We start from the raw sequence: 12,324 nt of genomic DNA, 5'->3' as shown, positions 1-12,324 counted from the left end.
CCAGGAGCTGCACACAGGGGGGAAAAAGTTTATTTTTTCACTTAACTTCTCATTTCAAGAAGCGTACTGCGAGACAGGGTGAAACATCTGAATGCAGGGGATTTCAAATAGAAAAAAAATAATAATAAAGACTCTTGTATTGTACAGCAAATGTGTGTTTCGAGGACCATTCCATTAAGAGGAGTCATTATCGAGACGTCCGTGGAGGCTTGGTTTGTGTACAGCTTGGGTAAAAGTGTGACTATTAATGGTTATATGGGGTCAGGAGACATCTCACCTCTGGATAGCTGGGTCTGTGGTATACAGGTGCAAATAAATACGGGAAAATGGAGGAATTTGTCAGCTGAAGGGAGGGAAAAAAAAGTACATTTTGATGATCTGGCATAAGGAAACTGTAGACAATGTAACACAAGGTGGCTAATTAAATTCTAAATATGTACCGTGCTAATAACCAAACCGACTCAGCTAAAGGAGCAGTGGGGTTGTAGCCTACAGTACGTCCCACATTCCAGAATCAAACCTCGAGTTTTTCAGGCCCAGCTGTGACCAATAGCCTGGTATATATACAGGGCGGTACACATAACCGTCAACATCATCACTCTGGAGATGGCGAATTTCCAGCTGGCAGGTGTTCTGGATTCCGGACTGCTCTGATTGGCTGGCAACAGTCCGGCTGCAGCAGCAGCAGCAGCTGCATACTGTAGGTAGAGTTGCACAATGGCGCAGTATGCAGCTAAGCTAGCAGCATGAAAACTATGAAAACTAAAATCATCTGCAGCTGGTAACACACGTTTCCAAGGAGACATGGGGCTTGACTGCAATGTTCTGAACTGACAGAGAATGATACAGCTTCAGTACAGGACCGACCGCGCACACGCGCACACGCGCACAGACACAGACACACACAGACATACACACACTCGCGCGCGCACGCACGCACGCACGCACGCACGCAGACACAGACACAGACACAGACACACACACATATATATATATGACTGGGGCTTTCCAATTCGGCTCAAAAAAATAAATGAGATTAAAAAATGTTTGTTTTGTTGTTGTTCTTTTTAAAATCAACACTAACTGTTCAGTATTCTTGTCATAGTGCAGTTGTACCAGCATTCCTTTGAACCCTTAGTGCTGCTAACAAACTGATCGATCGCAAATTTTCTTTCTTTTTTTTTGCACACCATTTTTCTCTTTAGCCACCCTCCACAGTAGCCCCTATCCCTGAGGATTTAATCATACGTTAGAGGGTCTTTCACAGAGAAGGAGAAATATAATTACTTTTGTGTTCAATACCACAGCACTCTGAGACCAATCTTTAATTATAATCCACAGTAAATAATAAATACCTCCCGTACCAATACAAACACAAGCACTGCCCCAGTTTCAGTGTGCTCATGAACACTTCCCGGAACTGCCTTGATGTGATATTGCTTATTCTAAAGTACGTTAGAAAGTGTTTTTCGAGCTGCTCCTGGCTGGTTCCCCTTTGTCCGCAGATGTGTTCTGAAGGATGCAAAAAGCTAACAGACTGGGAAACGGAAATCTTTTGAGGACAGGCGGCTACCGGTGGGGATTTACCTAGCAAAGCACAGATTTTAAAAGTCTCAAAAATTTTAAAGAAGAGAACAGAAATGACTGTGCTTGCTCAGAGCACAGCGGTTTTCTTGGGAGCAATAGCCCTTTTCACCCTCAGGAAACACCCATCTGCACTTTATAGATGGATCAAGCAAACGCATGCCAAGAAATAAAACAAACAAAAAAACAAAACTGCGATACAATAAGTCATCACCTACCAGCATTGTATAGTATATTGATAAATGGATATCCAGTCCCGATACTTCAATATACAATATTAATCTGAATATATGTAGAGCTCTGCTGTTGGATAACAAAATACAGGTTGATTCTTTTTTTTCTGTACACAGTATATTTATACATACATTGGCACACACACAACTCATTTATAAGCCTCTATAATACAAATTAAACCAAAATGTTTTGTGCAAATTCTCGAGGAAAGCTTTTTTTTAATTTTTTTTTTTAAGTTTTTTAAAAAAGGTTATTGATAAATACATGTTTGATATCTCAGTTCTTTTTAAATACAAATTTTCTTTCTTTTTTTTGCAAATTGGCTGAAAGCAAAGCGTAGCATAAACAGGCAGGAAGTGGCAATGATAGGATGGGTCCACTGTGACATCACAAACACGGTCAGTTCCGAGGCGGGCGAATATGCAAAGCAGTCTAACCTATAAGCCAGGGTCCCCACATCCATGTCAGGTCCAGCACACACTCGCAGATGAGTCTGGAGAAAAGGGGGGGGGGGTGTTTACGGTTGCCCAGACACCTCAGGTTGGACAGCTCTCTCCTGATGATGAAGGTGATGAAAGTCATCGTCAGCAAAGGGCAACAGAGGATGGAAGTGCACAAAAACAGCGTTGATGCTATTAAGCAATGTTACATATTCGTTTCCCATTTTCTTTGCCCACACTACTATATACATATATATCTCTTAAAACGAAGCGGCCTTTTCTTGAAGCATGTGACAGAAATGATCTTACCGACCTTCACTGAAAGCATCAGTCATTGTGATCCTTCAATTTCAACACAAGCCGAAACATATAAATCCCTAAAAAGGTCAAGTGACTTTTTTTAAAAAGAAAGCGTGCATTAACCATATCTCAAATTAAATAAGTGCCAGCCTGCCACAGGACAGAGAATGGAGCTCGAAATTGTCATTCAATGCATGCGCTGCATTTCAAGGGCGAACGTACATTACCAACACTATCAAGCAAATCAGTGTAACGCACAACTGAATGCCAAACCGTGTAGCGTGCGCCATCTTTAATGTGTACACTGCATGATAAACTGACCTGATCCAGCATCAGTCTGCATTTCAGCAGTGTAAATTAGTCACAGGCATCCCTCATTAATATCACTTTTATAATTAAAACCATATTTCTGTGGGGGGGGAGAGACCGCACAGTCCACAGATCATAGTGCACGGCACGTGCGTGTGACATTTCATTCTGAAACGGCCATTTTTAATCAGCCACTCCAGGCCATAACTGTCAGACATCAACCCCCCCCCCCCCCCCCCCCCTTGCCAGCAGGATGTGCTGAAATCAAGAACGACAGGCCTACATTAATCAAAGTTGCTAAGCAGCAACAATACAGTGTCCCGGGGATAGCAGAGTGAAACTGATCATAAGACGATTCAAACAGAAATCAAAACAAGGAAGAAATACACAGTTTACAGATTGCTGGAAAAGCAGGAGAAAGCAAAACAACAAACAACGCACTTCAGTACATTCATGTAGGATATTTGAGAAGACCTGGAATAACAGAGAGGTACTGATGGATAAAAAGCAAACCGAGCGAAGCACATTTCCATGGGTAAACACAGGTTCAGAACAAACAACCTTCACCAACTCAAGCGAATGAAAGAGCTACATGTATAGTGAGGGAGCTGGAGTCTGGAATCACCTGGATTAATAATTCACGGTGGGTCCACTTCATTTTTTACAGCAAATATTTCTCATTTGAAAGCACAGAGGGAAACCAAACAGAAAATCTGTCCATCTGAACACTGGCTTTTTTTATTTATCACTTCACTAATATTAAAATCCAATACATATTTTGTTTGTCGTTCGACGGCAACAGAGGCTTTGCTTCTCACAAAAGTCACCTCATTTCCAGGGCGACAGGCTCTGCTTTGCTGTAATGAGAGCAGCAGGAAGCATCAGACGCTTAAATCTGCGCTTTATTTTACCCAGTGACTTGGTAACCATGGTAACAGAAAGGTGTGGAGATTTAGGAAGTGAACCCGCTGTCAATGCCTCCAGACACAACACTGATGGAACACTCGAGGATGTCAATTCCGCCTGAACTGCCCAGGTGGTTATGCAGCTGGAGAGGATGACATCATGAAAACCTTGAGCCAGGTCAGTGATCACGGAAAAAAAGCATGTCTGCACCACACGCCAATTCATTTACCAAAATTATTCTCCCCGTAGCTGGATGAACTGTGTTATGTCCATTTTTTGACAGAAGGGTCATTACTGATTAAACAAAATTTTGTTGATTGATGCCACTTTAAAGATATGTTTTCTCAAGGGAGGGAAAAACCTTTTGTGGGACTTAATAATGACTAGAAAAGAGAGAAAGCCTCTGACAAGAACACAGTATCCCTCAACATCAAAACAATTAAAATGCCAAATCCGACATCTGAGTCACGTCTGATCTTTTCCATTCGCTGTCAAAGAACGTTTGTTCACAAGAACAAGAGTAAAAGTTTCTTTCTTATGAAGAGGGAAAATGAGCTGAGTCGGCATTATGAGGTCATCGCAGCGGGAGGGGAAGCAGACTGAACCATCTCAGTAGAGGTGTGGCAGACTGAACCATTACTAATTTCCTAATGGGCTCACATTTCTGCCAGGATGTCACAGAATACCAAAGAGGAGACAGATCAAAGCCTGGGTCCACTAGGCAAAAACATGCGCAGGTGTTCACACACAGGTGAACACACCAAAATCACACTGACAGGCAAGGAGCACCACCCAGTCAGTCCCCAGCACACACAGGGTAAACTGAAGAGCTCAACTCTGCACAGGTACAAACAAAAACTATCATATAGGCTCTTTAAAAAACAAAAACAAAAAACAAAAAAAAAACTAAGTCTTTGTGTGACAGTCCGGGAAACTTACATCCATGACAAACGGACCCCAGAATGCTTCTGCTCACCACAGAGGCGTCTATTTAAGACGCCTGTGTAATATAATGTCGTTGACCAATTCACACTGGAATACATGCTATTGCTGTTAAAATGGCGATGGAAACAACAGCTGTTGCTGCACTTTCCTGAACATCACACCGGTGGCCATTTTTCAGGTCGCAGCAGTAGCTCTGGACAATCCTGACATATTGGATTGTGTAGCCCTTGGATTGATGGGATTTGCGGCTTGTGTTCCAGTGCGAACCAACCAATCAGCAGAGAATCTGGACACGCGACATTCAAAACAAACAAATGAAATCAACATCTGCAAAAACATTTCCAGTGTGTAACTGACATTGGTGAAATTCATACATATTTATGCTTCACTTCAGGTTTGACATCCGACAAATCCATTTGGAGCACTGGCTTATGCTCATAAATACATATTTCTCATATCCACTAGCAGTTCATTTCTGGACATGTAATACGAAGGAAACACACTCGGTCCAAAAACAAATTGCTTGTCACGCCAGGTGCGGTTTTCGGCGATGAAAGATTCCGATGGATCAGGCAGATTAAATGTCCGGTTTGGGCACCGGCTGCATTTGGACAGGATGGCAGCACCCACCAGTCAACCCCGACAGCAAAAAAAAGTCATAAATCACTACAGCTCAAATGAATATGTCCACACAAAGCGATAACACTTCCGCCGAAGCACAGCTGAATAAGATTGCATTTCAGTTCTCATCACACTCGGAATAAGAAGCAGAAATATGAGTGCTCTCGGACAGCTGCCCGAACAGGAAACACAATCACCGCAGGTATTGGAATGGAGGGACGGACGGGGATCGTGTAAATGTCTGCAGGGCGGTACATCGACAGCTGACAATGCCTCCTGTAATTTTTTTGTCCTCTGACATGGACGTGGCACATCTCCAAAACAATACAGTCTGGCTTCGCACCAATTCCAGATTTAATTTCTGTTGCCCTACCACACAATAACATACAAGATATTTCAAATGAAAAGATTCTGCACAAAACCAACAATGTGCGTGTCTATGCAGTGACAAGAATATTCATATTGCAACAGCAAAAGATTGGGGACATTTACTGGAAGCAATACTATTTAAAATAGGCAAAGGATGTTCGCGTGTATAAACATGTCAGTCTGTCTTCTGTACAGTACAGTACGCATTTTAAATGTATATTCAGTATATACAAAAAATTTAGATTTTTTTCATACTGTGCAATGCTTATAAGCGGTCAACACTACATGGTAAAAAATAAAGTCATAATTAAAAACAATATTGTTAATATAAGAAGGGAAAATATTCAAACAGAGAGCAACCTCTTTAAGTCAAATTAAGCAACCTGTTTTAAATGTCACTGTGTAAGCAGTAATGCAGCATTTGCCAACGCAGGATATTTGCAAAAACACCTCACGTACAGTACCCACAATTTCATTTTAATATGAGGCTCTATATCCTGCAACTTTAATCTTCCTTAGCAGACCAATATGCATCACAAGAGTACTGCTCTGGTTTGAACAGGCTTTTTGCGCTACAGCGAACTGTTGTTTACAGTGGTTTCCCATTCTGAACAGAAAGCATCACGTCAGACAGTTTACCAGCACAGTGATCTGACCATCACTGCAGCTGTGGAACAGAACAAAATGGAGGAAAAATGAGCCCCACACAAAAAAAAACAAAAAAAAAAACAACCGTGACACTGAATATTGAGAAAGTGAGGTGCTAGTTTCAGTTAGACTAGATTAGAATGGCTCTTCTTTAAAAAAATAAAAGTACACGCTGTTGAAGAACAAACATGTCTCTCCCACTGACTTAATTGGGCTGCGGAAAAATTTCAGATTTTGTAGGGTTGGCCTTTGTTTAGCCAATTATGATGTTTTTTTTTAAAGAGTCTCTTCAGTGTCATACACACTCACGCACACACGCACGTACTCATGCACGTGCGCGCATATTCACATGCACAAGCACACACACACACCAGTACTGTATAAGATTAGGATAAAGAACCAAACAAAGGGCTACAAAAGGCCTGGAACCACCCTGCAGATGGGTAATGTAAGGTAGGAGGAGGGGTATTGATGGCCTTTGTCCAAATGCCAGTTCACTGAGGAAAAACTCAAACTGCATCAAAGAGTAACCCAACACACAATGCTATATATAAATTGGTTAAAACTACTTAATCTTTCATAAAATACACATGAATTAAGTAGAACTCTGGAAGCTTGTATCTGTTTTTGCTTATATCCACTTTCTCTTAAATATACTGTAATTATAATTTTTCATTTTTTTACTCTTCTCTGCATATATACATATGTACCGTATATAATATATGTATTTTGTCTATAAAAGGTCGGAGGTCAGAGGTCAAGGTCTATTTACACCAGGCTGCGGGAGCCGCTGGAGTACCTCCGTCGGCTGAGGAGGGGCTGGGGCGACTGAGGGGGGCAGTACTGATGGGGGTGGTTGTAGGGGGGCGGCGGCGGAGGCAGGGGGGGTTTGGAGCCCGCGTCCTCCCGGTCCCGCCCCTCCGAGGAGCGGGCGGGGGTGGAGACGGCCGAGCGGGTGAGCTGGTGGGTGGGGGTGCGGCTGAGGAAGGCCTCCACGCGGCCGCGCCCGCCCTGGTCCAGGACGATCACCTTGACGATCTGCTGGCACTGGATGAGCGTGTCCGGGCGCAGGTCGGCGACGGGGCCGGGCTGGCGGGACGGCGTGCCCCCGCCGGGCTGGAGCTGCAGCTGGTAGAGCGCCCCCCGGTGGTTAAGAAGGGTGCCCGGGAGGGATCCAGTCTCGGGGCTCCGGGACGCACGGCGCTGGTACGTTTGAAGCCTGTTGTGAATTGACACCTAGTTTAGAAAACAGCCAGAGACAGCATTAAGTGTTATAAGTACTTTCCTCCTCTAGGGTTGAGTAGCCCTCTGGTGTAAAAAAAAAACAGCAACACACACATGCTCTTCCAGGGGGCGTGCGGCACGATGCAAAACCGGTCAGAAGGAGGTTCTGGAGGAGCTGGCGAGAGGGGAGCAGCTGTGGGGAGGTGGGAGGAGGAGGAGGAGGGGTTTAGTTCGGGTCACTAACTTTTAGAAGGTGGGGACAGTTGGAAAGAGGGCCTTGTGCCACTCTGTTAAACCAATGTGGCACTAATAGGAATACAAAGGTTGAATTCAGGTCAGGGTCGGGAAGGATATCTAGAGATGCCAGCTCACGACCAGGGACTACGGTGTACATAGAAATCCATTAAAAAGAGGGGGCGGTGCTTAGACAAGAGGAGGCAGTGCTTAGACATGAGGAGGCGGTGCTTAGACAAGAGGAGGCGGTGCTTAGACAAGAGGAGGCAGTGCTTAGACAAGAGGGGGCGGTGCTTAGACAAGAGGGGGTGGTGCTTAGACAAGAGGAGGCAGTGCTTAGACAAGAGGGGGCGGTGCTTAGACAAGAGGGGGCGGTGCTTAGACAAGAGGGGGCGGTGCTTAGACAAGAGGGGGCGGTGCTTAGACAAGAGGGGGCACTTTCACAGACGTTACGGACACTCATCAGAATGCATGCCTTCATTATGTCAGTTGGACAAACAGCAAGCCTGCCCACATCCAGGCAGTGCGTCTGCTTCAGAGAAGCACACTGGATGCTGGAAGGTTTTCCTTTTTTGTAAATTAAGGTGACACATTGGCAGGCTTTTGAAGGACCTCTACTTGTATATCATGAAACAGGTTTAGTCTGAGGCTGTCCATGTGGCTCTCCAATGACACAATGGGCCATACTTTTTTGTCTCATTTTTGTTTTATACAATTCATTCTACGTCTATGTATTTTAACAATGTGATATGCCACGATTAATATGTTTATTCGGCATACGGTACAAATGGCAGCGAAATGATGAGCTAAAAACAGTTATGCTTCACTTTTTGAAGTCACACTTCATAAAATATGCCATGACATGGTGACATGAAGATGTAAGGCATAAATCAATATCTCTCAGAAGATTTGAGTGTTTTCATATGCAAGATGGCTTTCCCTTCACACATCTGACACTTTACAGGATTCAAAACAGAGGGTCTCAGGTTTGAAAAAAAATTACAGGACCAGGCCTCTCGAAAAATAATGTTTCAGGATGTATCAATAGACTCAAGCAGTCTAACATCTGGAACACACCTTTGGATATTATCCATAAAGCATTAGTTTGATGTTAATGTCACCATTTGCACCAAGCAGCACAGGTTGCCTGTGAAAGGTTGAGAATGCTTTATGAATAGGGCGTGAGAGCTTGGGCAGCGTGGGCAGCACTTGGGGTGGCTGTGGATGAGAGCTGGCTGCGTGTTAAGTGTTCAGTGTTGAGCTGTGGAATGAGCCGTGTGAAGATGATGTATGGGTCGTTGACATAGTCTTCATACGTGCGTGGAGAGGTGGGGGAGCAGGAGCGTGAGTCTAGTGGTCTCTAGTCTTCTCGGACAACCTTGTGCCAACAAGACAGCCCCAGGGAGCCTGACATTTGCAGACGGACACGTGGAACCTGCGTACATCGCTGCCTCTCTCAGAGCGTGGGGGAGCGCTGCCGCAGCTAACAGCTAAAATGACTCAGCGCTAATCCCACCGCTAACCACATGAGCGCACGTCCGCTATCAGCACGCTGGATACGATTCCTCCCCCCCCCCAAGGCCCGCCCTGACGCGCGCGACTCCTCAGGCCTTCCCCGAGTGTCAGATTGGACGCTAAACGGTTGCCGTTGCCGTGTACCGTCGCCGTGTACCCCCTCGTCCCCGCCGCGGAGGGAGCAGTGAAATGTCACGGCCGCGCGGCGGCGGAATGCTAATGCTACCCTGCGCAGTCCCCGCGGGGCCCGGGCTGAACGCTGCTCTTTATGCGCAGCGCTCTGTTTTTACTGCACCGTGGGGGCGGGGGGGGGGACTCTGCCGGCTCGCATTAACACCGCGCTAACACGAGGCCTCCCTGATTAATCTGTCAGAGACTGAACGCCGCAGCTCACACGACCTCGCCGCCCCTCTACTCGCTGCTGGGAGACTGGCTGAAGGAGCACATCCAGCGCAAGTACGTTAAAGCGTACGTTACCGTGACATCATTACAAAAAAAACCATCTTTCTAAAGCTGCGGAAACAACATTTGCTGTCAAATGTGGATGTGTGCATATGTATGAATGTGTGCCTGTGTTTGTAGTGAGGGAGCACAACTGTATGACCGTATGAAAGATCAACTGAAAAACTATTTTAAAAATGTATGTCCAAAAAAAAATGTCAATGTACCAAATAAAATATTTGGGGAATGCCATCTTGTTTAATGCACATACTGAAGCTCGCAGATGCATTCTGGGAGCCCTGAAGCTAATTTCCACAGAGCTGTCATACACACCACCACCCTAAAGCACACCCACACAGACCAGCCACTGCACGTGTGCCTCGGGACCTGTGAATACTTCATCCTCCTCTCCTGTGAGAGCGCGCACAGAGTCACTCACCTGTGCTGAAGCTTCCCTGCGCTAAGCAGTACTCACCTCCATGCTGTTATTCCCGCTCTTCTCGTCCGGGTCCAGCTTACCTGCGTGGCAGACACACACAAAAGACGACTGTCACCCCCCTGTGCATAATCATGACATCACCGCTACAAACATGTTGCTGACCAATGGCAGCGGGGCATGCTGTGCCCTGGGCTGTGCCTAATTGTGACATCACCGCTACAAACACACTGTTGTCCAATGGCAGCGCACTCTGTGTCCTGGGTGTCCTTGGCACACGCAGTTTCTGATTGGTACACCACCACAAACTCGGTCACATTTGCCTATGACATTGCTCAGAACCTAACTAGTGAACTCAGGCCTATAGAGTCCCACCTACTCTTATAGTAAGTAATTTTACCAGAGCTGAGATTTTCAAGTCTCAAAAAGTTCATTTCATTCTCTTTTTTGGCCTCTACCTCCCTACATCAAGTGTGTCACACTCCAGCTCTGGACGGCACCAAATTCTGCAGGTTTTTTTGTGTTTTCCTTTTAATTAGCAGCCCATAAGGGCCTGGGATACAGTAGATTAATGAATAATCAATGGCTTGAATTTATTACCAGAGTGCTGAAACCAACCAAAAAAACCCAGCAGATGCTGCGGCCCTCCAGGGCCCTGCTGCAGACCAATTACGTCAGGGGAGATGGCTGGAACAGACAGTACTCTACTAATGTGCCACTGCTACGCCCTCACCGTGATTAAGAGCAGGTGCTCTGATGGGCACAGCTGATGGTTTGAGGTACACAGGGTTCAATAACACTGCAGCTTACAGAACACATCAGTGCCCCTGAGCAGCCCAGCTCAGAGATGAGTTAGCATGCATGGTGCTATGTGGTGACAGACAATAAGCAGCATGATTGGCTGAATGTGAGGAGGCTGTGAGCAGTGTGAGTGGCTGAATGTGAGGAGGCTGTAAGCAGTGTGATTGGCTGAATGCGAGGAGCCTGTAAGCAGTGTGATTGGCTGAATGTGAGGAGGCTGTAGGCAGTGTGATTGGCTGAATGCGAGGAGGCTGTAAGCAGTGTGATTGGCTGAATGCGAGGAGGCTGTAGGCAGTGTGATTGGCTGAATGCGAGGAGGCTGTAGGCAGTGTGATTGGCTGAATGTGAGGAGGCTGTAGGCAGTGTGATTGGCTGTTAGCCAGGCCGGTACCCAGCGGGGAGGCTTGCGTCCCTCGGAGGTCCAGCTGCGTGCCGTTGTTGTTTTTGGAAGAGTGAGTCTTGTCCCCCTGCTGTTTCTCCAGCTCCCCTGTGAGGCAAATGATGGGACAACAAGGAGGCAGAGGTGAGCGAGTGACCCCCCGAACGGTGAGGGACGAGTCCCGGCAGTCTCGCCAATTAGCCAAAGGACACTCTTCCCCGCTCCCCAAATTAGCTCTCTGATTGGATGGTAATGGCTTTGTCATTTCCACCTGGGATTCAAACAACAAGCGACAATGTGTTTCTCGTTCCACTTTCTCCTGTTCATATTCAGCTCTGATGATGAGGAAACACAGGCAGCAAACAGGGCTGCTCACACTAAGAGAAGCATGACTACTGAGCACCAAACCTGTCAGATGTGACACGACACGAGTCTCATGTCTGAAAGGTCCATGCAAATAAGCCTCTTCTTCATTTGTCATGCATTCGAAATGTCTGAGATACTAGATACCTCTGCAGCCTTATTCTCTGCTCTGTGGCACACTGGATCATATCATATCATATGGGACACACTCAATGCGGATGTGAGCTGGATGTGGGACACACTCAATGCGGATGTGAGCCGGATGTGGGACACACTCACACTCGATGCGGATCTGCTCCATCTCGGAGACCTCGGCGATGGACTCCTTCAGGTCCTCCACGAACTTGAGCAGCTCCTCCGCGCTCTGGCCGCAGAAGTTGAGCACCTGCTTCTTGTCCGAGCCGGAGAGGGGCGACACGATGGTGATGCCGTGGGGGTAATCTGCCGCAGAGGAGCGCGCGGGGGGGGGTTAGAGAAAGGGGCGCGGCACCTGCTCTCACTCACCGCACGTGCACGAAATTTAACCACAGACCGGGACATCAGAGAGCCATCGCTGCCATGGCAGCTCTCAGATA

General features: G+C 46.3%; 1 protein-coding gene across 1 annotated transcript in view; it reads right to left on the bottom strand.

Annotated features, from left to right (window-relative positions):
- Nucleotides 1-12: 12 nt before the first annotated feature.
- The window catches only part of iqsec3b (IQ motif and Sec7 domain ArfGEF 3b), a 61,122-nt gene continuing 48,810 nt past the window's right edge, over nt 13-12,324 (bottom strand). The window contains exons 11-14 of the mRNA XM_064318697.1: nt 12,029-12,190; nt 11,399-11,494; nt 10,246-10,289; nt 13-7,592 (exon numbers count right to left, since the gene is read on the bottom strand). Coding sequence (XP_064174767.1) covers nt 7,125-7,592; nt 10,246-10,289; nt 11,399-11,494; nt 12,029-12,190 — 770 coding nt within the window. The 3' untranslated portion in view covers nt 13-7,124. The remainder of the gene's footprint in view (nt 7,593-10,245; nt 10,290-11,398; nt 11,495-12,028; nt 12,191-12,324) is intronic.

The sequence above is a fragment of the Anguilla rostrata genome, chromosome 19 (genome assembly GCF_018555375.3).
Source record: "Anguilla rostrata isolate EN2019 chromosome 19, ASM1855537v3, whole genome shotgun sequence".
Taxonomy (NCBI): Eukaryota; Metazoa; Chordata; class Actinopteri; order Anguilliformes; family Anguillidae; genus Anguilla; species Anguilla rostrata.
Note: the sequence above shows the minus strand (reverse complement) of the source record. Positions and strands in the feature narration are given on the sequence as shown.